Source organism: Mus caroli, chromosome 4 (assembly GCF_900094665.2).
Source record: "Mus caroli chromosome 4, CAROLI_EIJ_v1.1, whole genome shotgun sequence".
Classification (NCBI taxonomy): domain Eukaryota; kingdom Metazoa; phylum Chordata; class Mammalia; order Rodentia; family Muridae; genus Mus; species Mus caroli.
Window position 1 is genome coordinate 98,637,938 of NC_034573.1, and position 23,948 is coordinate 98,661,885.

At 49.3% G+C, this 23,948-nt stretch overlaps 1 protein-coding gene across 1 annotated transcript in view; it reads left to right on the forward strand.

Moving 5' to 3' along the window:
* Window positions 1-2,560: 2,560 nt before the first annotated feature.
* Dhcr24 (24-dehydrocholesterol reductase) overlaps window positions 2,561-23,948 on the forward strand; it is a 27,742-nt gene continuing 6,354 nt past the window's right edge. Inside the window, exons 1-6 of the mRNA XM_021161643.2 lie at window positions 2,561-2,915; window positions 5,942-6,097; window positions 12,772-12,877; window positions 13,540-13,658; window positions 15,043-15,306; window positions 19,415-19,558. Coding sequence (XP_021017302.1) covers window positions 2,685-2,915; window positions 5,942-6,097; window positions 12,772-12,877; window positions 13,540-13,658; window positions 15,043-15,306; window positions 19,415-19,558 — 1,020 coding nt within the window. The 5' untranslated portion in view covers window positions 2,561-2,684. The remainder of the gene's footprint in view (window positions 2,916-5,941; window positions 6,098-12,771; window positions 12,878-13,539; window positions 13,659-15,042; window positions 15,307-19,414; window positions 19,559-23,948) is intronic.

Consider the following 23,948-nt stretch of genomic DNA (forward strand, 5'->3'; position numbering starts at 1 on the left):
TGCCAGGCCATTCTGTGTCCTTGCATGACTGCGGGAAGCCCACCATTAACTAGCCCAGCTCGGGGTGACTCTCCTCCTTGTTTAGATGACAGCTACCCAAAGGACGAGAGTTTGTGAAGAGAGGAACTGCTATGACTACTTTTTCATTCCTTTTATCTGACAATTGCTGCCTGAAAATAAATGTTTTATCGACTTTCCATGGGCTTCCTTCTTCTCTTCTCAAGAATAAGACTATCCCAGATAGTAATTTCCATTGTTTCTTCTACAAAATACTCATCGCTAGTTAATTTTTAAGTTAGACATGCTGTTCACATTACAATATACTTGAACTTTTCTCAGAACACTTAACCTCCAAAATAAAGTGTTGGTTTGAATAGCTGCATCAAACAGTTCCGGGGCAGGACACGGTCTGAACAGGCTCTCTCCTCTGACAGCCTCTCTGAATTGTAGCTTCTAGGTACAATGACAAACCTGTCATTTTTAATTTTCTAGAAACTACCTTTAAAACATGAAATCAGGGCTGGGGTGATGGTTTAGACATTGTGTTTGCCACGAAAAGCGTGAGGATCTGAGTTCCGGTCCCAGCATCCACCTTAAAAGCCAGGTGTTGGGGGCAGGAGAGAGAGCTCCACAGTCAAGAAGCCTGTGGATCCTAGGACCTTATGGTGGCTCTCAGTTGTCTCAGTTGACTCCCACTCTAGGGAATCCACTGCCCTCTTCCAAGATTCACACGCTTCTGTATTCAAATGGCACACATGAACACACATAAGCATACACATACACACAAAAACTGTGAAAATTTATTTCCAAAGTTTGGTATGTCCATGAACACCTGCAATAGCACTGGGAAGGAAATTTTTAAAAAACGAAACGAAACAAACAAACAAACAAACAAAAAAGTGGATCCCTTAGGAATTACTGGCCTGCCAGTCTAGCAAGCTCCAGGTTCTTTGAGAGTCACTGTTTCAAAAAGGAGGGTGGACATTGAACTTTTGTATACACACATAAGCACACATGTCCTCCCTTGCACGAACAGGAGTGTGTGAGGTCACAGTTATGTCTACACATACACATGCACATGCACACCAAGAAATAAAAATTTTAGTATTAACCCAAGATAATGTAATCATTTTGACCAAAGTTAACATGAATATTATGAACATGTGTTTTACACTTAAAGGACATTTCAATTTGTGTAAGCTACTGACAGCTCTGTCAGTAGCTGGCATAGCTGGGTAGTACGGTCGGTTCCGGTCTGGACTCCTCCCTTTGGAAGCTGAGGGTAAACAACCTCTCACTTGAACTTTGATTTCTATTGGATATTTGAACTCCCACATACATTCTTCACTTATCCTTTGGTCAACAACGGTGTGCCTTACAATGCCCTAGTCATTATGCCACAAATTAGAAATTCAAAAGTGCTGTAATAACAAGGCGTTGTTTGCCCTAAAGCGCCATCTGTAGGAGGGAGAGACACATAAAGGGACAATTATATAAAAGTGGAAAGAACTGTGAGCCTCTGAAAGAAGTACATAAACTTGGCTTTAGAAGTGGCACCTCGCGGATCTCTAGGCTGTGTAGTGCTTTACCTCGGTGATACAATGGGGAAAGAGCCTTCTAGGGACAGATTCACCGAAGGTGGCGCTATAAAGGATGGCAGAATGGAGTGCCCGAGTCTGTGTCCGGACAAAGGTGGAAAGGGGGGTGGGGGGAGGGAATCAGGAAAGACACGTGAAGCAGACAAGGGCCTGGGAGGTTTTAAAAATAAATCTTCAGAGCTTCCGCCTGTTCAGGGAAAGTGCAAATACCGCCGGACTCAAGCTTCTGGCGAGGTCAGAGGTTGTTCCGCAGCCTGGCCTGGTTGCTCCGCAAGGCCGGGGCCATGTGCTGGGTTCTTACTCTTAATCTAGGGCTGCCATGCCGCCTTGAAGCTCTTTCTTCCTGTCTCCAAGCCTCCATCCACTTTGGGTTCAGCATGGAAGAATGCCATCAACGCTTCTGTGCTTTTTAAATTACTCGACAGGTGGAATTCACCATCGCGTATTTTAAAATGGGGGTCCCAGCTACCCACGGCCCAGAACTGCTAAGGAGGGTAGTTTAAATGCATTTATGGTAAACGCCTTGAAAATTGAAAGGATTCCCCCTCCTGGCCATGTGCCTACGGAGTGTCATGACCTGCCCGGGTCAAGGCCAGAGACTCTCCTGCCAGGGCTGCAGGGTGGTTGTCTGGAGCGCCTCCCACCCTGGGGAGGTAACCCAATGTACAACTGCTTGACGTGTGTCCACGGGAGGCACCACCCAAGGAGGAGATCAAGGGTGGTCCCGATGCCTCCAGAGCGAGAACCCTAAACCCCGCCAAGCCGGCCGCTTGCCGACCCTACCAGCGCCCCCAGCCCAGGTCAGCCCCTCCTCGCGCGCCGACTAGAAGAGGGTGGAGCATCCCGGTTCCCGCAGCCAATGAACGCAGCGGCTCCCTGGTCCGATCCCCGGCGCGGCTCACCATTGGTCGCTGCCTGGGTCTCGGCCCACCGAACCTTGGCGACCCAAGCCAATCGCGAGGCGGCGGGCCCGACTTACAGGCTCCCGGGGCGGTGGCGGCAGGCGCTGAGCCGGCGGAGCGCGGAGCGGGCGACGGGGACGGGCGGCGCGAGCCCGCACCCTTCCGCGCGGTGCGCCGCGACACCATGGAGCCCGCCGTGTCGCTGGCCGTGTGCGCGCTGCTCTTTCTACTCTGGGTGCGAGTGAAGGGGTTGGAGTTCGTTCTCATCCACCAGCGCTGGGTGTTCGTGTGCCTCTTCTTGCTGCCGCTCTCGCTCATCTTCGATATCTACTACTACGTGCGCGCCTGGGTGGTGTTCAAGATGAGCAGTGCGCCGCGCCTGCACGAGCAGCGCGTGCGGGACATCCAGAAACAGGTGAGCGGCGTGGGGCGCGGCTGTGCGCCGGGGTAGCGGTTCTCTGGGCGACGGGGGCGTGTGGGGTCGGAGGAACGGGCGTGGGAGTGGGGATCGCAAAGGACTTGGCGTGTGATGGGGGAAGGGACTGTCCGAAGATGAAACGGAAGCAGCAAAAGCACCGGGGCAACAAACAGAACCCTAACCCTAGCCTTATAAAGTGTCCGCTAGGTGCAGGGCATGCGCAGTGCCTGGAAAACGAGGGACCCTAAACCCTCGGGAGGTGCGCAACAGTCAGGTAACTCATCAGGCCCCCCGCATTCCAAAGGAGGAATGGCCTCTGGAAGGTGGTTCTGGGAAATGGGGAGGGGGGAGATCCAAGTGGAGAGATTGGCTGAGCAGAAGTAGGAAGCTGAGGAGCACAGTCATGAGAGAAAAAAGGTTAGAAAGTCAGTTTGGAGAGGAGCGTTATGCAGGAAAGAGGTGAAAGTTTGTTTTGCGGTCCGAGGTGCTTCGGATCCCTTTACAATGGAGGATTAAAGAGAGATTAAAAGGCAGGATCAGCCCCCAATCCCGTGTGATGTGCAGCGATTCTGCATCCAGATGTAGTCGTCCCAGTAAGTAGATGAGGAGTTCATATAGGCCAGCTGGCACCAAGGCTAAGACTTCTCTTCACAGTGAAGCGTCTTCCCCCCATCCAGGGTTAGCATGGGATCCCTTTGCCCTCCTTATATTCCTCTCTAACTTGCATCAGCCTTCAGAGAGCGTCTGCTTCCTGCCGCATGGCAACCACCCTCTTGTTCTATTTACTTCTTGCTGTATGCTGCAGACTGAGCACCACAGGCTTAGCCTGCCGGTGCCAGGCAGATTGACCTCCAGACCAGAAGACCTTACCCAGGGAGAGGAGATGCAGAGGGTGCAGCGATCAGAATCATTTTGCACCTCCACCCTGGGTTATGTATGTAGTTCACAGCCTCTGCTGTCCTCCACCCCCACCTGCACCATTTTTTCCTGGGTCTGTCTGCAGGTTCTATTTGCCGTTTACCTGCTGGCTGTCCTGTGAGCACCAGAAGATAGGACTGTTATCCAATGGCTCCCCTTGGGGCAAGAGTGTATTAGTGAGTGGTTGTTAACCTAAACTAAATGGAAGGATGCGCAAGGAACAATGGGGCCCTACATGCCATACCTGTGCCACTCGTGTGTGCAGTTTACAGTCCACGGCCTCCTGGTGTCTAGTACCAGTTTTACTAAAATGAGGTTCAAAGTGTGAGTCATGTGCCCAAGACAGCACAACCGATAAATAAGGCAGGCAGTCAACATTGGCTTCGGTAAGAGCCTGAACTCTCAACCCCCTCAGCCTCGTGTCTCCATCCCATCTCTGATTTTGTTGCCTCATGCCTAGTTTCTTACCATAGCTTCCCGAATAGTTACCTACTTTCTGGACCCTTTCTGTCTCTCGTGAGGATTTGACAAAGAACTTTTTAACCCCCAAATCCCATCAATGCCCCAAGCTTGATAGTTTCTGCCTGTGTGATCCAGCAGCAACCGCTAATCCACTCCCTCACACTCTGTTTACATAAAGTCTCCCACTGCAGGGTCAGACAGAGCTGGGTGGTCTTGGAATTCACCCTTTGTCTTCCCACCGGGGACTCGTAGTCCTGCCTTTCTGCCAGACTGAATAAGAGGAAAGCCCCCCCCCCCCATCCTGAGCCCACTGACAGACAGCTCCAGGGCAGCCCATGACCCTTGACCAGACTCTTGCAAAACTTAGTTGAAGCTGGTTTGAGTAAAAAGGACACTAGCTTGTGTCCTGAACAGCATCAGCCTGCTGAATGCCCTGTGAGTTTAGGGCATTCAGCAGGGACTGTTATCTGACAGCTGCCCTTGGGGCCAGAGTATGTTTGCGAATGCCTGTTAGATCAGTACAGCTGGCTGAGGCATAACTGAACCCAGGACCCCCTCCCCCATTTATCTTCATCCTGCCTGCCATGTTCTTTCTTGGCTCTTCCTTCCCTTGAGTTGTCTCCATTCTCGTGGGGTGCTGTTTTCTTGTGGAATCCCCAACACTTTCCGGGGAAAGTAAAGTAAAGAGAGAGTGCCCTCCTGGAACCAGACCCAGAAGGGGTTTGCCTACTGGGCTCACAGTCCTGTTCCTAAAACTGTCACTGTGGCCAACAGGGTACAGTCAGCCTGGGTTGGGGGTAGAGGAATCACTAGAAGCAGAGGAAGAGGAACCGGTTGGTGCTTGGGTGCCCTGACCACAGCTATGCATCACGCCTGCCTTGTCCGTCCGCAGGGACAGGACAGCTTCCTCTATTCCTCATTAGTGTATCACCCTCTGCACCTTCTTGCTCCAGTGTGGAAGTTTTGCCAAAGTCGTTCCTCCCACTGCCTGGCTGCTCCTTCCCTGTCCCCCTCTGTCAGATTGGTACATGAGTTAGCGTATGTGGATGCTAACAGCAGGCATCTACTTGACACTGGATACGCTCTTCTTCCATGGACTAAGCCCCTCTGTCTCCCTCCCAGCTCTCTGTTTTTCGGGCTCGGCTTGTTCAGTCCTGGTTATGAATTTGGGTCTTTCCAGTCATGGGGTGTACGACCTCATACAAACTATTTTGCCTGGGTTTCCTCATCTGCAAAAGGGGGGGGGGGGCACCCAGCCTCCTGAGATGAGGAGATCTAACCAGACAATGAACAGTAGGTGCCTCACTGGGTGGTTGTACGATGGAGATGATAATCATGTTTATGACTGCTCTGCTATTGCTAGAAAGCCTTTCCTGGGCTTTCCACTTACTGTCTTTGGAGGACTCTGTTCTCTAGTGCTTTCTTGCATTCGTCCTCGTGCAGTAACAACACATTGGCTGTTCTGTTGACGTCCTGAGCTAGGGAGACTGCACAGGGGAAAGCCCTCAGAGCGTCACCATCCTCTCCAATGGGACCTGGGTAAAGGCATTTTTCCCAGCTCCCTCATCCTGAAAGAAGGGCTGTGTGTCCGTCCCCCTGGGACTCCCAGATGGAGCCAGCTGAGTCGTGTCCTGTGGTTGCAGGTCCGGGAATGGAAGGAACAGGGCAGTAAGACCTTCATGTGCACGGGGCGCCCAGGCTGGCTCACTGTTTCGCTGCGAGTCGGAAAGTACAAGAAGACCCATAAGAACATCATGATCAACCTGATGGACATCCTGGAGGTGGACACCAAGAAACAGGTGAGGGGGCTGGGGTCGTAGATCAGTGGTGGAGCGTTTACATTTACCTAGCACTGTGCAAGGCCCCAGGTTCAATCCCAGGTACTGCCCCCTTCCTTCCCCCAAAAAAGTGACAAAACGGAGCGAGCACATGCTGTCCTTGGCTCTGGGGGCAGGTCAACACTGCCCCGGGTATGAGTGACTCTCGGGGAAATGAGTCCAGTCAGTGATAACCCAGAATGGACAGGTCCGAGGCCATCAGGAAAGTCTCTACCTGCCATTGTTGGCCTCGCAAGCGCTATAGCCACCAGGAGGAAAGTCTGCCCATAGTCAGCCAGGCAAGCTGAGAACTCCAGGGAATCTTTTGATAGTCTTAGTTCTGTTAGAAAATAAAATAGGGATGGAGAAATCCCAGGCAAAAATGAGAGACAAAAGGACCCTGTTTATCCATCCTGGTAAGAAAGTATGCTGGTAGGCTACAAAGGTAACTGGCGAGGGGAATTTGGTATAGGCTTGTTGGTTGGCTAGCCCAAAAGTACACACTCTTTGCCACTGCTGCTCTCTGCACCCCCCACCTCCACCCCCCAAGCCCCCCCCCACACACACACACACTAATTTTACTTCTTAATGCTTCTGGGCCTTTTGGCTAAGATAAAGTGTAGATATTCTTCTTCTCAACACATAACTTAAGGAAAGGGGGACTCGGCTTGCATGTCATCAGAGATCTCCAGCGCGGAGATTTGGATTACACTTTCATTTTAATAGAAAGTTGCAATATCCAGAGACAGGAGTGGTTTTGACTGTGGTGTGTTCACCTGGTGATATTTCATCACTGTGAGACCCTGGCCAAAGTACTGGCATCACTGTGCCTACTCTGAGACAGCTTTGTTGGTATTGCCTGGCACAATGAACCGTACATGTTTAAAGTATGCAGTTGGGTAATAAATTTTGACATGAGTTTTGACATGACTGCACCAGTGAAACCATTATCAAAATACAGAACCTCCCCCCCCCCACACACACACACAGACTTAAGAGTTTGCTCATCCTTGTAATTCTCTCCCTAAACCCCTCCCTGCCCGTTCCACCCACAGCCTCTGGTTAGCTGTGTTCTCTTTCTGCAGTTATAAATGAGTGTTAGACTTTGGATACTATTGAAAGAAATCATTCAGTGCATACTCTTTGGGTCTGGGTTCTCTAATGAGTATTTTAAGATGTATCCATATTGATGTCCCTGGTACAAAGGGTTTTACTGCTACATAGTATCTTTTGCATGGCCAGTCAGCTTAGTCATTGACCTGCTGGTGGGCATCCCTGCTTTTTCCACTTTGAAGCTGTTACAAAATAGTCAGTAACAAACAGGCTTTCTATAAACATGCAAGGTATGTCTTTGGGACTTGAGAGCTGGCTCAGCTCTTTTAGAGGACCTGAATTCAGTTCCCATGTCAGGCAGCCCACAACATTTACGACTCCAGCTCAGGGGGGTTCCACCACACGTATACACATAGTTTAAACACATAAAAATAAAATAGAGACTGGAGAGATGACTCACCAGTTAAAGCATGTGTACTGGGCGTGGAGAGGACCCAAGTTTGGTTCCTGGCACCTCCATCAGGGCGTCACTACCACCTGTAACTCCAGCTCTGGATAGAAAGCTTCTCAGGGCACCTGCACACACGTGCCCACGCACACAGACACATAGATTAAAATAAGAAATCTATAAATAAAAGTAAGTCTTTAAAAGTCTTTCCTTGGGCAAATACCTAGGAGTAGAATGGCCAAGTCCCCTGACAGGCAGCTGTCTACTTACTTACGTTTAAGGAAAACAGTCAGGTTGTTTTCCTAAGAAGAAGTTTCACTTTACAGTGCCGTGGGTACTGTGTGCCTGCTGCTGGCCACATATTGCTGAACCTGTTGTAGCGGGTCTCAGTTCTACCCATTCTCAGGGTGTGTTGGGGTGGCATCTCCTTGTGGTGGCTGAAGACCTGGGTCATCCTTCCATGTACATAATCAGCCTCCAGTATGTTGTCTTTGGTGAGGCCCATTCATATTTTTTGCTAATTTTTTAAAAATCTGAAATCATGCCATATTGTCTCCTAGCCCATGGCTTGGCTTCTGAAAACCAGAATTTTACCACTCATTCAGGGAGTATGGAGGTCAGAAGACAGCTTTGGGAATGAATAAATTCTCGCCTTCTATCTTACAGGATCAGGACTTGTCAGGCTTGGTGACTATTGAGCCATGTCACTCCCCCTCCCCAAAAAAATAATTTCTGATTTCCCTTTTGCTATGTGTTTTGACAGGTTATTACAAGAATGTTTAGTTTTCAAGTATTTAGCAAGATCTTTCTATCTTGGACTTCTGATTTACTTTAGCTGTTGCCAGAAAATTGAGTGCTTTCAACTTTTTAAGGGAAAAAAAAGTTAAGAGTGTGTGTGTGTGTGTGTGTGTGTGTGTGTGTGTGTGTGTGTACACTCACGTGAATGAACTCTTGGAGTGACAAATGTCATCGAGATCCCATTGCTCATTGGCTTGCCCAAATCTGTCTATCACTTACTTCTCTACTAGGCAGAAGCAAACATGCTTCTTCATTTTTTCTAATGTCCTTTTGATTAACTCCTTTTTTTTTAATTATGAAAAGATGTATCACCCCTCTACCTGCTGCCTCCTCTCAGATGCTGGGATGATGGGTGTGACCACTGCACCTGTCAGAGATTACCTCTTTAAAAAGCCTTAGTTATGATCTTTGTTCTGAAATCTACTCAGTCTGATAGTGATGACACTAGTCGCTAATCTCGTTAAACTAGCATGGCATGATGTGTAGTTTTGTAATGTTTACGGTTGACCTAACAGAGTGTGTTTCTCTTACAGGCAACACCCAGTTGGGTCTTGCTGTTTTTTTTTTTTTTTAATTCAGCCTTTGTTTTAATTTACTTATGTATGCTAGTATACTGTAGCTGTCTTCAGACACACACCAGAAGACAACATCGGATCCCATTACAGATGGTTGTGAACCACCATGTAGTTGCTGGGATTTGAACTCAGGACCCCTGGAAGAGCAGTCAGTGCTCTTAACCGCTGAGCCATCTCTGCAGCCCCTCTCTCTGGATTCTAATTGAGGTTGTAAGACCGTTGGCACCTACTGCCCTCCCTTGATGTGGTGGCTGGAGTCTTGTCACGTGTTGTCTATTTATGTGCATTTGTTCCTTGTTCCTTTTTCTCCCCTGTGTTCTCATCTCGGTCTGTGCGAGAGTCCTTTCCGGCGTCCTTCCGTAGCTCTGCCTGGGGGTTTCCAATCTACATTTTCTTCACAGCAGTGATGTTACCTCACTTCACACGCCGTGGAAAGACCTTACGACGTCATACTTCCATTGCCTTCCTCCCACCCTTTCTACTACTGTGTACGTTTTTCTTAGCTCCACACTGTATTATATCAATATTTTAATGACCAGTTGCCTGTTAAAGGAATTTAAATATAAGAACATCTGTTTGTCTATAGAGTTACTGTCTTTTCTGTCTATTCTAGAGATTTATGTCTGCCATTGTTTTCTTTTTGCTCAAAGGACCTCTTTGAGTTCAGGGCCAGCCTGGTCTTCAGAGTGAGTTTCAGGACAGCCAGGGCTACACAGAGAAACCCTGTCTTGAAAAAACAAAAAACAAACAAAGGACATCTTTAATTTCTTGTATACATCACAGTATATATAAATATGCATTCTTTTCAATGTATTTTTGTTTACGTGTATGTGTGTGCACACATGTGTGTGAGTCTCCAAAGAGGCCAGAAGAGGGCATCAGATCCTGGAGTTACAGGTGGTTGTAAGTCACCCAGCATGGATGCTGGAAATTAAACTCATAGCTGGGCTTAGTGGCTTAGTGGTTGAGGTAAAGGCCAGCCTGGTCTACAGAATGAGTTCCAGGACAGCCAGGGCTACACAGGCAACACCAGGAAAGGACTATATAGGGAAAATGAGGAGAAAGAAGATGGGCTGGAGGGAGGGAGGGAAGGAGGAATAGCAACCCTCTGGACAGGCTTTCCCTCCTCTCACTTCAGCGGTTAACATATTTTCATCACTGGGTTTGGAAGATTTTATTATGAAAGTTGTTGGTGCGGTTTTCTTCATATTTCTTGGGTTCAAATTTTGTAAGTTTTTCACTGATTGTAGAAACTTTGAGGGCTTTTTTTTCCCCTGCCTCCTTTTTTTCTCCTTTTTTGGAAACTGCTATTACAGGTGTATTCGGCCTCTTCAACTTGTTCAAGTTATTTCTTCAGTCTCACTTTAGATGATTTCTATTACCATACGTATAAATCCACTGCATTTTTTTTCCCTGTGATACCCAGTTTGCGGTTAGCCCAGTCCACTATATCTTTCATTTCAGACTCTGGGTCTTGCTAATATTTTTGTACATGTATGTATGTATTGTATTGTATTGTATTGTATTGTATTGTATTGTATGTGTGTGCACATAGATATGCTATGGCTGGCACACATGTGGAGGTCAGAGAATCATTTTCAAAAGTCTCAGTTTCTAGAGATTGACCTCAGGTCTTCAGGCTTGCCAGGCAAGTTCTTTTACTTGCTGAGCCCTCTCGCTGGCCCTGAAGTTTAACTATTTGAATAAGGAGAATCCAGTTGATGTCCCTGATTGCTAATTCTATTGTCTGTCAGTCCTAGGTCTGTCTTGCTTGATGGATTTTTCTCATCAGTATGGGCTCTGTTTTCCTACCTCTTTGCATGCCTGTAACTTTTAACTGGACTGTTGGATCACTCTGCCCTTTTCCTAGGGGGTGGTGGGCATTGCATTCCACATGTCTCAAGGTTATATTTCCAGGAGGCGGCTAAATCCCTTGGAAACAATTTGATCCTTGTTGGGTCTTGATTTTCTTGAAATGGACCAGAGTACCATTTAATCTGGGCTGATTGTTCCCTGCCACTGAGGCAAGCCATTCTCAGGACCTACCCAAGACCCCATGAATCAGTTTTCCCAGGCCAGCTTATAGGAACAAGTAACTGTGCCCTGCTCGGGCTGTCCTCCTGGTGTCTTTACCTGTAATCCTCCCCCTGGGCTGTGTTGCCTGGCCTCAGCCTCAGGCAGTAGCTGAATTCATACATACCAGTCCATACCTGGTTGAAGACGCTGAGGTGCCCTTTGCAGTTCTTCCAAGTATCCTCTTTGGGCCTGGGCAGAACTATATTCTCATACACTGCTGTCAGCTCCTTTCTGATTGGTCCTCGGGAGCGCTGGTCTTCTGTAAATCATGATACAGGCTCCACAGAGGTTCCTCTCACTCTGGGCAGATGAGGATCTTCTCAGAGCTCACCTAGTTTGTCCCGTCCGTCTCTCAGGTATTGTAAACTGTTGTGGCCTGTGTCTACATTCTTGAAAACTCCTGTTCCATGTATTTCACTCTGCTTTTTTCTTTTTTCCTCGGGGCAGTATTCTGTCTCAGCATGTAGATATTCACGTGATTGCTCACTGGCATGTCCATGAAAAATCAGTTTTACAAAAAGCCTTAATGATAAAAGATGATGTTCATAGTTTGATGCTCATTTCTGTTTATTTTTATTTTATGTGTGTGAACGTTATAACTTCATGTATGTTTGTGTGCTGTGCCCATAGAAACCAGAGGGCAGTTAGGCTCCCTGGAACTGGATGGTTATGAGCCTCCATGTGGGTGCTGGGAACCAAGCTCAGACCCTCTGAGGGAAGCATGTGTTCTTAACTGCTGGGCCATCTCACCAGCCCCTTGTGCTAAATTTTTAAAAATCTGTTTGTGTGGTTTGCATGTGTGTGTGCCCATTTGCATCTATGTTGACATACATACATGTGCTGATGTGTGTGAATATTTGTGGAGGTCAGAGGTTAAGTTGGATGCTTTCCTTAATTGTTCTCAATCATATATATTGAGGCAAGGATTCTCGCTTGAGTCCAGAGCTTGTCGGTTTGGCAGGTCTGGCTAGCCAACTTGCTCTGAGGATCCCCTGTCCCTGCCTCTCATGCCCCGGGCAGGTTGTCACACCCAGTCAGTCATCTGCATGGGTGCTGGGAGTCTGAACTTCTATCCTAGTACCTGTGGTATCCACTGAGTGGTCCCCCAGTCTTTAATGCTAATAATTTATTTTCATATATCTGGGTGTTTTGCCTACATACGCGTCTGTGTATCCCTTGCATGCTTGGTGCCTGCAGAGGCCAGAGAGAGCATCTCACCCTTTGAACTGGGTTGTGAGCTGCCATGTGGATGCTGGGATCTAACCCAGGTCTTTTGGAAGAGCATCCAGCCCTCTTAACTGCTGAGGCATCTTTCCAACCCCCCTCTAGTGCTAAATATTTAGTATATGTATGTGTGGGTTTGTACGTGTATGGATGTTGTATCAAAGCATACGAAAGAGCAGCACAGACATATGGGAGAGCGAGGCAGATCTTCGTGGTTGTCGCTGGTAAGTGAAGAGCTAAGCTGGATGATTGATGCCTTCTTCCTTGTCTCTGCTGTCAATGCCAAATTAGTATTTCTCCTAGAATCTAGGAAAATGAACTGAACATTTGTTATGTGGTGGTATTATAAGTGTGTGTAACCACACCCAGCTGTTATGAGATCTTAAAGAGGATGGCGTTCAACACTAGTGGACTCAGAACCAGAGATCATATTCTCTGTAATTAAAGGCAGGACACTGACCCAGCCTCTCCCCTGTCTACAGATTGTTCGAGTGGAGCCCTTGGTGTCTATGGGTCAGGTGACAGCTTTGCTGAACTCCATTGGCTGGACCCTGCCTGTGTTGCCTGAGCTCGATGACCTCACAGTGGGTGAGTCCCCATGTTCACGACAGGATCGCAGCAGAGGAACACGGGTCCCCTTCCGTACCGCAGATCTTCTTCATTGCTGGCTACTCTCCCGTTTGGGCCAGAAATGGCCTTGCTCCATTTCTGAGTGGTTCAGATATTCTCATCCCATCTGCTTCCTCATGACTGTCCATCACTCCAGTTATACCAGTCTCAAACACAGAATGAGTTTGGTCTCTCTCCCTGTAGGGTCTGTGACCTCCAAAGCTCTTATCCAAGGCTATGATCTTCCCATAGGTCATAGCTCCTGCCACCTAGCAACCTCTCTTCATTAGACTTCCTTTTAGAGTGGCTTTACACACAGCCTTTTTTTTTTTTTTTGAGATAGGGTTTCTCTGTATAGCCCTGGCTGTCCTGGAACTCCCTCTGTAAACCAAGCTGACCTTAAACTCACAGAGATTCCCCTGCCTCTACCTCCTGAGTGCTGGGATTAAAGGTGTCAGCCACTACTGCCCGGCCACACACACATTTTTTTTAATCCTCTAAGACTGGTCAGAGATGAGGGTGGTGGCCATGCTGAAGACCTCTCACTCCTGCCTCTCAAACTGATTGATGGGGAATGTCCTATTTTAGCTGCCCCACCCAGCACTCCATAGCTTTCCCTGCTGACAGACATGTCTCTGCAGGGGGCCTGATCATGGGCACAGGCATCGAGTCGTCGTCCCACAAGTATGGCCTGTTCCAACACATTTGCACTGCATACGAGCTGATCCTGGCAGACGGCAGCTTTGTGCGCTGCACACCGGTAAGTTCAGAGGTGGGGGTCATTGCGGCTGACTGGGGAGTCAGGGAGGAAGCTCTCCTCGGACTGCTTCATTTTCAGGGCACCTCTTGGGCTGTCCTGAGATGGGCTTACACACAGTTAAGAACACGTTGTACACAATTCGGTGTTTATGTTCTTCACCAACCTATGAGGTGACTACTAAGATTACCTGGAGTCAGATAGAAAGCTAAAGCACAGAGAGGTTAATAACCTGACCAGGGTCACACACTTAGTAAATCCTACACCACTAAGACTTAAACCTCCATAATTGGGTTCAAGGTGGGTACATCACAGCCACCAGAAGAGAGCCTGATGAAGGATGACTAGCTCAGGAGTTCAGGTCTGGGATCAAAAGATCCCAGTCAGCCAAGCACTAAATCACAATGGCTCAGTCCATCTTCCACAGACTCATCTGAGCCCTGTCTGTTCGTTTTCAAGAGAAGAAAGGAAGACAGGCTTCTTTGAAGCCGGTTTCTCCTCTGACAGCTGTGTGAACTGGAGGGAGAACATGCTGGGGTTTCTGGGGGAATCCTGCCATAGAGCCTGGGTGCAGTTTCCGAAGTTCGTGCTGCTGTGCTGGGGACAGTGAGATGAGCGAGTAGCCCAGGGACTGGATTTGGTGACAGCCCTGCTGTGCCAGAGGCTTCTGCCGCCTTCCTCAGAGCGCCCTTGTCTTGTCCCCATCCTGCCTGCCACCACGGCTACATTAGTTACAGTGGCACACAAGTAGCCTAGCGTAAACCAGCCCAAGGCTGGATTCTTTTTTGGGGGATGGGGGCTCTTTTAGACATAAAGAATCTAACCTAGAATGGCCAACGGCCACTGCTTCAGAGTTGGGAGAGCCTACCTGGGCCCAGCTGGAGTAGCCGACTTTCCAGGGAGCCCTGACTGAGACAGGTCAAGTCATGCTCCTATCAGATGTGGGCAGTGTCCTGCCAGACTCTTAAGTGTAGGGTAAAGTGGGCCAGGAAAGGTATTGTTACTTTTAGTGCCAGCCAGCTCAGGAGGGGAATTTGCATTTTCATGTTTCCTGATCTACCCTGACTCTAGTAGGAACCCAGCTCATGTTCCCTGCACTCTGCCCCTCTCTGCCCCCTTAGTCCTCCCCCTGGGGTCTTCGGGCAGTTCTGGTTATGACCTTGCTGGGTGCTTCAGGGCCTAGGCCTCAGCAGCAGGAAGTGGATGCTATTTACCTGAGCATCCCTGAAACAGGGAACAGTAGGAGGTTAAAGTCACGTGAAGCAGAAATTGCAGAGGGAAAATTGAATACAGGTGAAAGCAACAGGCGGGAATCCAGTCCAGGCCCTGTGCCCCCTCGCTGCCCTATCAGGTCAAGCTCTCAGCCTGTGCCAATTCTCTATCCCAGTCTGAAAACTCAGACCTGTTCTATGCCGTACCCTGGTCCTGTGGGACCCTGGGCTTCCTGGTGGCTGCCGAGATCCGGATCATCCCGGCCAAGAAGTATGTCAAGCTGCGGTTTGAACCTGTTCGGGGCCTGGAGGCCATCTGTGAAAAATTCACCCAAGAGTCCCAGCGGCTGGAGAACCACTTCGTGGAAGGGTTGCTGTACTCCCTGGATGAGGCTGTCATCATGACAGGGGTCATGACGGATGACATAGAGCCCAGCAAGGTAGGCCAGGGGAAGAAAGGTGGGCGGGCGCTAAGCCTATTTAGACTGTTTCATGTGGCGTGGTCCAGGATGCAGGTAACAGGCTCCCTCAGAAATGTGAGGGGCCACAAGAGGCCTGTCTCCTCCACTGCTGCCACCCGCCAGTCACGTGCTTCCCTTATAGACAGAACCTGTTGTCTAATGACAGCCCATGTCATAGATGAAGAAACCGATGCTCCAAGGGCTAATTTAGATTTCTACAAGGTGGCAGAGCCAAGATGGAGTAATGGCCTTGATAATTCCTCCAAACCAAATGGGCACACCTCAGCTTTCACCATACAACGTTTAGTGTTTTATTAACATTTTACACATAACAAGTGTGTAAGGTGTAACTTGTTGTGACACAGAACAAGCGAATAATGTTTTAGTCTTTATTTTCAGACAAGGTTACCTACCTACTAGCTCAGGCTGGCCTGGAGCGCACTGGGTAGTCCAGGCTAACCTCCAACTTAGGGCTATGATCTTGCTTTAGTCTCCTGAGTAAGCTCTGGAAATATAGCTGTGAATCACTATGTACTATTTTGGGGTTTGTTTGTTTTTGTTTTTGTTTTTGTTTTAAACGGGGTCTCACTGTTTAGTCCTGGCTAGTCTAGATCTTACTATGTAAACCTGGCTGTCCTCAAACTCAGAGAACTGCCTGCCTCTGCCTTCCAAATGCTGGCATTATAAGCATGTGCCACTGTAACCCAGCAACCAAGTAATTTTCAATAGCAGGTTTCTTTTTCCCTCCATTCAGACAGGATGCACGCGTAGAGACCTGGTAGCCTAAACAAATAAAAGACTCACATACGTGACCCAAAATCATCCCGCATTTGTTTCCCCCTTACGCGTGTAGAAAACCTTTTGAATTATGAACTAGGATGTGGGTGTTGCACGTGTAAGGAAGTTAAGGTGCCTCCCTTCGCTCCCTGGGGTGATCACTTCCACAGTTTTCTCTACATTGATCAGTGTCTGTGGCTGTGCGTGTCCTGGTTTTCTATACAGTCTCTTGGTTGTGTGTCAGAGTACTTGGCACTTCCTTTCGCTGAAGATCTAAGACTCTCTTCTCCTCCTTTCCTACCAACATGTGTATGAATGAAATGGAGTCCTGAGCCCAGGTGTGAGCACCCGAAACTTGGGCGAGGGAGGCCACACGGACCTCAGTGGGGCAGCCGCGTGCGTGCCTGCGTCCGGCAGCAGGTGGCTGCATCCCTTGCCAGCTGCAGAGAGAGAGTATCACACTTTGATTTTTGCCAATCTGATAAGGTTAAAAATAGCCCCTCTTTGTTTTGTAGCTCTCTTGTTACTTTTGAGGGTGAACATATCTTTACAGGGTTTTCTAGCTTGGCTGCCCTTACCTGTGACTGTCTCTTCAAATTTGCCTTGTTCAACTGGGTAAGCATTGTCCCGCCTTAGTCGGTGTAATGCCTTCAGAACAGGTCATTGAGCAAATGTCCTCCCTCTCTGTCCTTAGGTGGCAATGTAACTTGCTTCCAGTTTTGTTTTTAATTAATTTTAAAGCAGTGAGAAAAAATTTGCTCTTCATCAAAGTATTGGCATGTCTTAAGGCATTTGGTCTATACCTATATAGTTAAAATGTTTTAAAATCGGGGCCCTCAAGATGACTCTACTTCCCACCAAGGCTGACACCTAAATTTGATCCCTAGGACCTATGTGACAGAAGGAGAGAACTAATTCCCACAAGTTGTCCTCTTACACACAAACACAGACACACACACTAAAATTTGTTTTTGTTTAATTGAAACGGAGGGCTAGAGGTTTAGCCCAGTGGCTGCATGCTTACCTAATATGTATGAGGTTCTGGCTTCAGTAAAATACATTTCGAAAAAGACTCAAATATCATGGGGAACCATCCCTTCTTCATATTAGGAAATGAGACCCAGTGAGAGGTAGAGACTCCTAGAGATGCCCAACAAACAAAGCAGGTTTACATTCTTGTCTCCACCTTCCGGGTTGACGTGGGTCCCTGAGTGGAAGCTCCTAGAACTTAGCAGTGACCACAGCATTGATTCCAGGTAGGAAATGTGTCAGGAAGAGGGCGTCCAGGAGCATTAGCAACAGTAGCCGTAGAGTGTTCTGGCTCTCTCTAGCCTCAGGCCTAGTCATTGTGAGCCCCCCACCCCTAATCACCTGTAGGGTATCTGGTGTAGAGGTGTTGCAGCTTCTTTAGGGCATTTCCTTAGAGGCTGTCCACATCGTCATGCTGAGGGAGGGGGGTCAAGAGAAGCCACCCACCACTACCAAAATAGCTTCAGTGTGGTCCGAGAGTCGGTACCATCAGCTTGAGTGCTTAGAAGGATTCGCTCAGCTCCTGAAGGGTTTAGATCCCTGAACTTCCTGAGGAGAGAAGGTCCCGAGACCCTTCCAGGAGCTCTTTCAAGCCCAGTGGTAGAAAAGACCAGGGGCCAGAGAGTCTTGCCGTTTGTCCCAGCAGATAAGACCAGGACACCAAGTGCAAACGGAGTCGGGACAGGAGGAGTAGATGCTGTCACATGGGCCAGCCAAGTACCATGAGGGGCCCTCGGGTGGCACCATCCAGGGTGAGGCTCTCATCCTGTGAGTGAGACTGTAACCCACTTCAGAGCCAGGCTGGGGGTCGCTCTCTGTGGTAGCGTTAAAGCCAGCTTGAGCCTCTGCAGTCACCTAGGCTTCCCAGCTGCTCCGTGTCCTGAGTGATGGTTAGCAGATTTAGTTACCATTTCTGGGCTTCTCTGGCACAGCGTTTCCTGAAGATCTTGGACCCAGACACCCCAAGTTTCGACTTAATTACACAGTGGATGCCACTGCCAGGCAAGTGGCCTGGCCCCCACTGCCTTAGATCAAGTTGCTCTGTTTGCTGTCGGTTTCGGCCCCCTTCTGTTACCTCTGTCCACAGGGAAGCCAGCTTGGGCAAACAGACTCTTGTGCAAAACTGTGGCTCCCCCTCTCCTCCCCGCAGAGTGCCCACCAGCAAAGGAGGCTCCACAAGATGGTGGTACCCAGAGAAGTCACAGGTGCTGGCTGCAGAGGGAAAGGCCATCGGGAGGCCAAGGAACAGATGTTGTAGGCCACGCCCATGCTAGGTGTGCCCTGTGTTATACTTTAACCTACACAGCCATTCCAGTCAGCAGTGTCTCCATCTTGCCATATAGAAAGTGAGACACACAGGCTAAAAGATCAGCCTTGTGGCTTGTACGTGGGAAGAGCAGACTGGCAGAGAGAACAGTATAGTGTGTACAGTATGGTCTTGGTTTGGGCTTTAATGGTTTGGTTTGGTTTGGTTTGGGGGCGGAACGCAATTGAAAGCCCTGAAAAAAATATGAATGTGTATATTTTATTGTTAATTCACATTCATAGAAAACAGGGTTAGGGAGTAGCCTGCACCACTTCACACAACTAGAGAATGGCTAGGCCATGCTTGGCTCTCTTCCCAAGAGAACCTGCCCAGAATTCAGTTCAGAGGAGTTGGGCCGGAGGTCTGAGCAGCTCGGTCATCTCGGCACCCAGCAGATCATGCCTGACCCTCTGAGGGCTGTAAGGCACTAGTTCAGTGTGCCAGGTAGGATTCAAGGATACAGAGCCCATGGCCAGGACATTCCCTCCAGGAGAGGGAAAATACTGGGAAAGTGCTGAGCCCAGAGTCCTGGTGCCAGCCCGGGGAAAGCAGGGAAATGTTTCACGGTTGGCTGGAACAGGAGTGGTGGATTGCAGTAAGGGTGATCCACACTGGCTTAGCAAGGACAGCGGGGAGCTAACCTGTGCAGAGCCCTGCGTTATCACTGACACTGTGAACATTGACTCTGTTCTAATCAGGACAAGAGCCACTAACCGCTCCCCCCACCCCCCGCTGCCTGAGCCGGCTGCATGGCCCTGTGCATAACCCTGAGGTTCACTGAGTGTCTGCTTTCTGCAGGAGAGTCCCTGCTGTGCCCAACCTGCCTGGCTTTGAAGACTCTCCCAGGCCACAATTGACTTATCAGAGCTTTGCAAAGGCCAAACGCATTAGACAGTGGCTGGATCGCTCTTGCTCCCTGGTGGCTCCCCGTTGGGTCCTCTGTGGCCTGATCACAATGCCCTCTTGTCATTTCAGCTGAATAGCATTGGCAGTTACTACAAGCCCTGGTTCTTCAAGCATGTGGAGAACTACCTGAAGACAAACCGGGAGGGCCTCGAATACATTCCCCTGAGACACTACTACCACCGACACACGCGCAGCATCTTCTGGGAGCTCCAGGTGAGGTTTGGCTCTCTCAGGCCCTGGCTCTTGGGACAGCGGCCATTCACTTTGCGGCCACAGTTCTCTGTCTTTCTGGTGAAGGAATCGGTCTCGTCCATGTGGTCCAGCAGAGCAGTTGCTGTGATGTAGGCTGGGGACAGCCGGCTACAGGGAAGAGTTTGCTTTCACACTGAGTGTGTTAGCCTTACTTTGGAAAAAGGTAGACCTTTATCTTCCTGGAAGTGTTACCATTGCTGAGCAGAGGGGCTCTAGCTCTGTGTGGAGCCAAAGCAAGAGGGGGAAAGGCTGTGCAAAAGGAGGAGGGGAGAGTCAAGTTGAGCCTGGAGGTGAGCATAAGTCTGTCACTATGTTGTAGGGATGAGTGGACAGGTTGGAACCTTAGGAGATGGTGCATGCTGTGGCCCCTGGACAGGCCACACAACCTCCAGGGGAGTCTCTGGGCAGAGGATCAGCCAGAGGCAGACCATGAGAATTAACTAGTGTCTGGTGCATAGTTCAGAGAGCTCAGTCCACACATGAAGCTGTTTAGCTTCACCTTCATAGGACCACAGATGTTTTCTTTGTACTGTAACCTCGTGCCCACTGAGCAAGGACGCATTTTGCACACTCTCTAGGGGACACACAAACACAGGAAGTGGAGTTGCTGGAGAATGGTAATCGTATGTCTAACTGGTAGAGGTCCTGCCACAGTGTCTCCCACAGTAATTATGATGCTTACATCTCATCTGGCAGCGTCCCAGGCTCCTGTCCTGGCCAAGACTTACTTTCTGATTTGTAAGCTATTGTTATTACAGTCATCCTCAGATGTGCAATGGTACCCCAGAGATGTCTGACTGTAGTTCCTTATTGATCCCTCCCTTCATGCTGAGTGTCTGTCGAGTGCTTGTGGGCCATTTGTGGGGTCTTTGGCTGGTTTTTCTTTTTAGTCTGTTCATTCATTTTTGGGGTGTATGTGTGTGTGTGTTTAACATGATGTATATGTGGAGGTCAGAGGACAACTTACAAAAATCAGTTCTCTCCTCCACCTTGTGGGTCCCAGGGATTAAACTCCGAGTTGTCGGGCTTGGCAGCAAACGCCTTTATCCACGGAGCCATTTCAGACAGATTGGCATGAGATCAAGGCTGGAGACCCAAGAACTAGTGTAAGAGGTCCCCTAACTGTGACAGGAAGCTGGGGGTGGGTGGAGGTGGCACATGATGAAGGACACGGGAAATTCTGCCCTGTGCATATCTTTTGAAGGTAGATTCATTGGGAACACAGGTTGGGCTCTGAATTGGTAGTCAACTGTGTGTTTGAGAATCAGAGGGTCTCAGCAGAGATAAAGGCCATGTGTTTAAATATGGGCCAGTGGCAGAGAAATGTTTTTGAATTTGTAGGGGAAATGTTTGTGTTTGGTTGTGTTGTGTTTGAGATAAGGTCTTGTAGCCCATCCTGGTCTTTATGTAGCTGATCTTCCTGCATCCACACCCCCACCCTCCCTCCAGATGCTGGAGCTCAACCACACCTGGCCTTTTCTTCTTTCTAGCAAATGATATTTAAAGCCAGCGCATAAAAACGCCCAGCCTGAGTGCCCTACAGCCCTGGGGAGGAGCAGCCAGCGAAAGAGAAGGTGCCCTTAACCATAGCCCAGGAGAGACCTTCAGGAAAGCGTTGAGTCCTAAGTGAGGTGAAGGGATAGAGTCAGCTTTGAATAGCAGGTGAAAGACTGGGCTGGTGGAAACCAATCTCAGAGACTACTTCTAACAGGACAAACAGACCCAGGGGACAGGAGCCAGACGAAGCTGAGGATGGAGCTAAGAAAGACGCTTGTTTCTGTGATTGTTTTTAGGAGAGATGCCAGCATGGTTATGTGTCCTGGGGCTGATGAGAGGAATGACAGTGTTGGGTGGGGGCTGTGGAATGGAGCCTTGGGTGGCATGTGTAGCGGGGAACAGGCTCTTGAAGTTGGGCACAGCTGGCGGGAGGGAAGTCGAGGGCGGTCCCTTCTGGTTACCTGTAATTTCCCAGTGAAATCAGAAGTAGGAATTCCAGCCAGGGCGTGGCCACAGTTTGAGAAGGGTGACATGAAACCTGTCCCTTAGACAATAGAAAGTTCATTGTATGGGAATGACCACGGAATTCAGCCTCCTGAGACTGGTGACCGTGCGCTCAGGGCAAGGCCAGTGTGTGGCTGTGGGTTTTCACGCTGTTGAAAGTGACACCGGGTGGGTAGAGTGGGCCACCTCTAGGGGAGGTTGGATGATAGGAACCATGGAGCAGACAAATATAGACACTGGTCGTCTGAGGCTCCGGAACATTCTTAAAGGACCAACTAGCTGATATTTTAAGCTCTTCTACTCCAGTAATCGAGCTCTGCTGCCGAGGTAATCCCATGTGGTACAACTGGCTCTGGGAAAAGATATCCTGGGACTGGTTTGGCTCTGAGGCTGGATCACCATGGTGACAGTGCTGCCTGAGATAGGACTTAAGAGCAGTAGCTCAGCTCAGTGAAAGATAAGAATGCTGGAAGATAAAGGCAAACCAAGCCGGGGAGCTGAGGGTACCGAAGTGTGGGTAGATCATATCTGTGAGAATTAAAATCACCAAGTACAAGTGCAAATGAAGGCAGCGGTGGTCCCAGACTCGGAAAGGCAGAGCTGCAGCGTACCAGGGGGCTGTGAGGGGGATACGGTGGCCCACGCCACAGTGACGAGAGCCACGAATGTGAGGTGAGCGGTAGCCTTGAGTGTGGGTGAACGGATGGTGTCATGAAGTAGGGCAGGCGGATTGCAGTGCTTCGGGCTCCAGTGAGGGGTCCGTGAGATCGAGGGATGGGAGGGTGATGGATGAATGAAGCTCTTGCTCATGACTCCACGGGCTCCTTGAGCCTCATCACAGCAAAGTGGCACCTCCCCCATGACAGATCACCAGAGAGAGACTGTAGACGCTGGAGTGTGCCTACCACATCATGGTTTCCGGTCACTCCTGCCACACCCCACGTGTTAGCATCATGTGTCATTTAGTTGAACCCACTCCAGCTGAGGGGCACTGAGCCCCCGTCTCACGAGGAGATAGACTTTTAAACCACTTCAGTCTGTGCTCAAAATGAGGCTTGCCATATCTTTGTGCTGTTAAGCGAACACTGTCCTAAGCCGCCTTCATTTACAGGCAGGAACAGGAAGAACGAGTGTTGACAGCTGTGTGTGCTCACCTGGAGTTTACACCGGGGACTTGGGAATGCCGGGCAGCAGGGAAACAGGGCTGGGTATCAGGAGAAGCTATGCTGTTGGTCACAAGGAAAGTATCAGCTGGCCCACAGGAGGTCCGAGTGGGGGTGGCCGTCAGAATAGTGTGCCCTTTGAGATCCGTGGACTTTGCCCACACTTCTGCCCCTAGACCAGGCCTTTCTTCCCTCCTCCTTGCCTGATGAAGCAACTAACTCCCTTCTGCCATGGGTGGTTTCCTGAGGAAGGGACCCAGTTCTGAAAGTCCCTGGGGAAGTAGGTGGAACACCCAGCTAGGCGGAGTTATAGACCTTACACGGAAGCTGAGACCTTTCTGATAAGGGACTTGTACACCCAATTTTCAGAATGCAGGCTTTCCCTCCTAGACACCACCCTTTCATTGGCTGCCTTCTTCACCTTGCTCCCTGTAGAAAAGAGCTTTGAAAGAACCCAGTGAACCTGCATGCTGGGTGATAAGCCAGCCCATCCCTCTCCTGGGCCTAGCTTGACTGGCCCAGACACCTCCCAGCTTCTCAACTTGCATCACTGAGCAACACCAAAGTCTAGGGCCAGCTAGGTAAGCTGTGGGGTCCACGCACAAAGCAGGCCTAGAGTGCCACTGAGCGAGCATAACGCCTTTTCCTTTGTCCTGTCCTGATGCTTGCATAGTAAGTACAAAATTAATTCTACGTTATCAGCGGGCATTTTACCATTCATCTTTTAAATATCAACCTGAGAGCATTTAACTCCTCCTACTTGTGTATTTTTTGTTCCTAAGAATGCAGCACTAGGCCGGGCAGTGGCTCACGCCTTTAATCTCAGCACTCAGGAGGCAGAGGCCGACAGTTCTCTGAATTCAGGGCTAGCCTTGTCTCAGAGTGAGTTCCATTGTTAGCTAGTATGTGGGATTATCATAGATAAGAAAGGAGATCCTCTAGATGGTCCAGATCCCTGCCGTATCCAGGGATCCATCCCATAATCAGCTTCTAAACTCGGACACCATTGCAAACACTAGCAAGATTTTGCTGAAAGGACCCAAATATAGCTGTCTCTTGAGAGACTATGCAGGGGCCTAGCAAACACAGGAGTGGATGCTCACAGTCAGCTATTGGATGTATCACAGGACTCACAATGGCGAAGCTAGAGAAAGTACCCAAGGAGCTAAAGGGATCTGCAACCCTAT